At 44.5% G+C, this 2,101-nt stretch overlaps 1 protein-coding gene across 1 annotated transcript in view; it reads left to right on the top strand.

Annotated features, from left to right (window-relative positions):
• Nucleotides 1-22: 22 nt before the first annotated feature.
• The window catches only part of LOC107576685 (uncharacterized), a 6,476-nt gene continuing 4,397 nt past the window's right edge, over nucleotides 23-2,101 (top strand). The window contains exon 1 of the mRNA XM_016262827.1: nucleotides 23-2,091. Within this exon, the coding sequence (XP_016118313.1) occupies nucleotides 63-2,091 (2,029 nt within the window). The 5' untranslated portion in view covers nucleotides 23-62. The remainder of the gene's footprint in view (nucleotides 2,092-2,101) is intronic.

The following is a 2,101-nucleotide window of genomic DNA, read 5'->3' on the forward strand; positions in this document are numbered from 1 at the left end:
GATTCTTCTCTCTCACACACTCTTAGACACATTGAACAGACTTGCGCACCATACAGGACACGATGTGGCTTGCTGTGATTTACATATGGGGAAGCCTGTTAGCATTTTCTGTGTGTCACATATGCCAAGAGACCTCAGAGGACATTGCTTCATGGGTAACGCTGAAGCCCCTGGGGCACTGCGGGGACGAGGAGAACTTGTGCCCTTATCAACTCACCATCCCTCCTCTCTCCATTCAGCTTCCCAAGCCTTTTAGGGAGCTGGAGAAAATGGCCAAAGAGCTGCAGGACCTAAAGGAAGTTGTTAACCAGCTAAGGAGGGACTGCCAAGAATGTAAAGACAGACATAGTATCCAGAGAAGTGGACAGAAAGAATACGGCGAGGAAAAGGAAAGAAGACCTCAAATTCCAAGGCATAACATCAGCATCAAGGAGACACAAAGTCATAGAAGTCATAGTGGAGAACAAGTGGTCCAGATCTTAACTTCAACCTTACTGCAAGGAGATACATCAGAAAGTGAGGGAACCATCAAGGATGGCGTGAAGAGGCTTGATCATTCCATTTTGGAAAGTCAGGAATGGAACATTGCCCCAAGGATTTTTCCAAACCAAGGCACCACAGATCAGAGGTCTGAGATGAGCAGAGAAGTAAAAATATTTAACCCCTCACTTGACGAGACACCTGAGGACATATCCAAGGTCAAACCGGTGCTCTCGCCTATACCTGAGGAGTCAGAGAGAGAACTGAAGTCTAAGCAAAGTGAATTAATAGCCCCGTCCCTTCCTAGAAAAAAGGATGCCGTACAATCCTCAACCCATGGGAAACAGCAGCCAAACATTCTCAGAGATGGACATGTAAAGAACATCAGTGGCATCCTGACGGCAAGAAGAAGAGTGCAGGAGGTGCCTGATTCGAATGGATTAAGCAGCATTTCAAGGGATGCTAACACTAAGATAATGGATTTAAGCACATCAGCTGGGAACAGAAGGATTGTAAAATTTCCTGGAGTAGGTGGATCACTGAGGCCAAAGGGATCCTACATAAACAGTAGAGTTGTCAAGGTTACCAATGAAGACAGACTGAAGAACCCTGCTTTGGTGAGGATCCACAATCTACAATCCGGAGACATGACGATCAAGCCTGAGCCAGAAGAGGCTGGACTTTCTCCAGTGAGAAGTGGCATTATGCGGGTCAAGGAAACAAGTCCTCGTACAGCAAACACAAAACCTGGTGCAATTACTGGGCTAACCCTATCAACAGATGACCAAAACAATCAAGACATCAGTAGGGTTTCTGGTCCCAGAACAGATGATGGACATGTCCTGAACGTTGCAAGCCAAGTAGCTAAAATTATGGAGGACAATTCAAGAAAAGTAAACAAGACTGTGATTACAAGACTCCCAACAAATCTGAGGAAAGAAAACCAGGGTGATCTGAGTCACATAGCCACAAATAAGTCAATCTCTAGTGTTATGAACCAAGCTGAACAGCCAAAGATGATTAAAGAGGAAAAAAAGCACATGGGACTGAGTGAAAGTCTGGTAGTTATTAGTAGTGAGGAAGAGACTAGCTCCAATTTGAATAGAGAGGACTTGACTTTCCTAGGAAGACCGGTGGAAAATGAAAAATATCTAAATCCAATTACAGAAACTAATAACAGACAAACTGATTTCAAAATTTTGGATAAGGCTGACAACACTTTCAATGAAAGGCGAGTTTTGGTGGGAAAGACCAATCCACAATCTGGGGACATGACGGTCAAGCCTGAGCCAGAAGAGACTGGATTTTCCCCAGCAAGGAGTGGCGTTATGCGGGTCAAGGAAACAAGTCCTCGTATAGCAAACACAAAGCCTGGGGCAATCAGCGGACCGACCCTGTCAACAGATGACCAAAACAAACAAGACATCAGTAGGGATTCTGGTCCCAGAACAGATGATGGACATGGCTTGAAATATGCAAGCCAAGCAACTAATGTTAGGGAGGACAATTTGAGAAAAGTAAACAAGACTGGGATTACAAGACTTCCAACAAATCTGAGGAAAGAAAACCAAGGTGATGTGAGTCACACAGCCACAAATAAGTCAATCTCTAGTGTTATGAA

The sequence above is a fragment of the Sinocyclocheilus grahami genome, unplaced genomic scaffold (genome assembly GCF_001515645.1).
Source record: "Sinocyclocheilus grahami isolate Dianchi unplaced genomic scaffold, SAMN03320097.WGS_v1.1 scaffold4156.1, whole genome shotgun sequence".
Taxonomy (NCBI): Eukaryota; Metazoa; Chordata; class Actinopteri; order Cypriniformes; family Cyprinidae; genus Sinocyclocheilus; species Sinocyclocheilus grahami.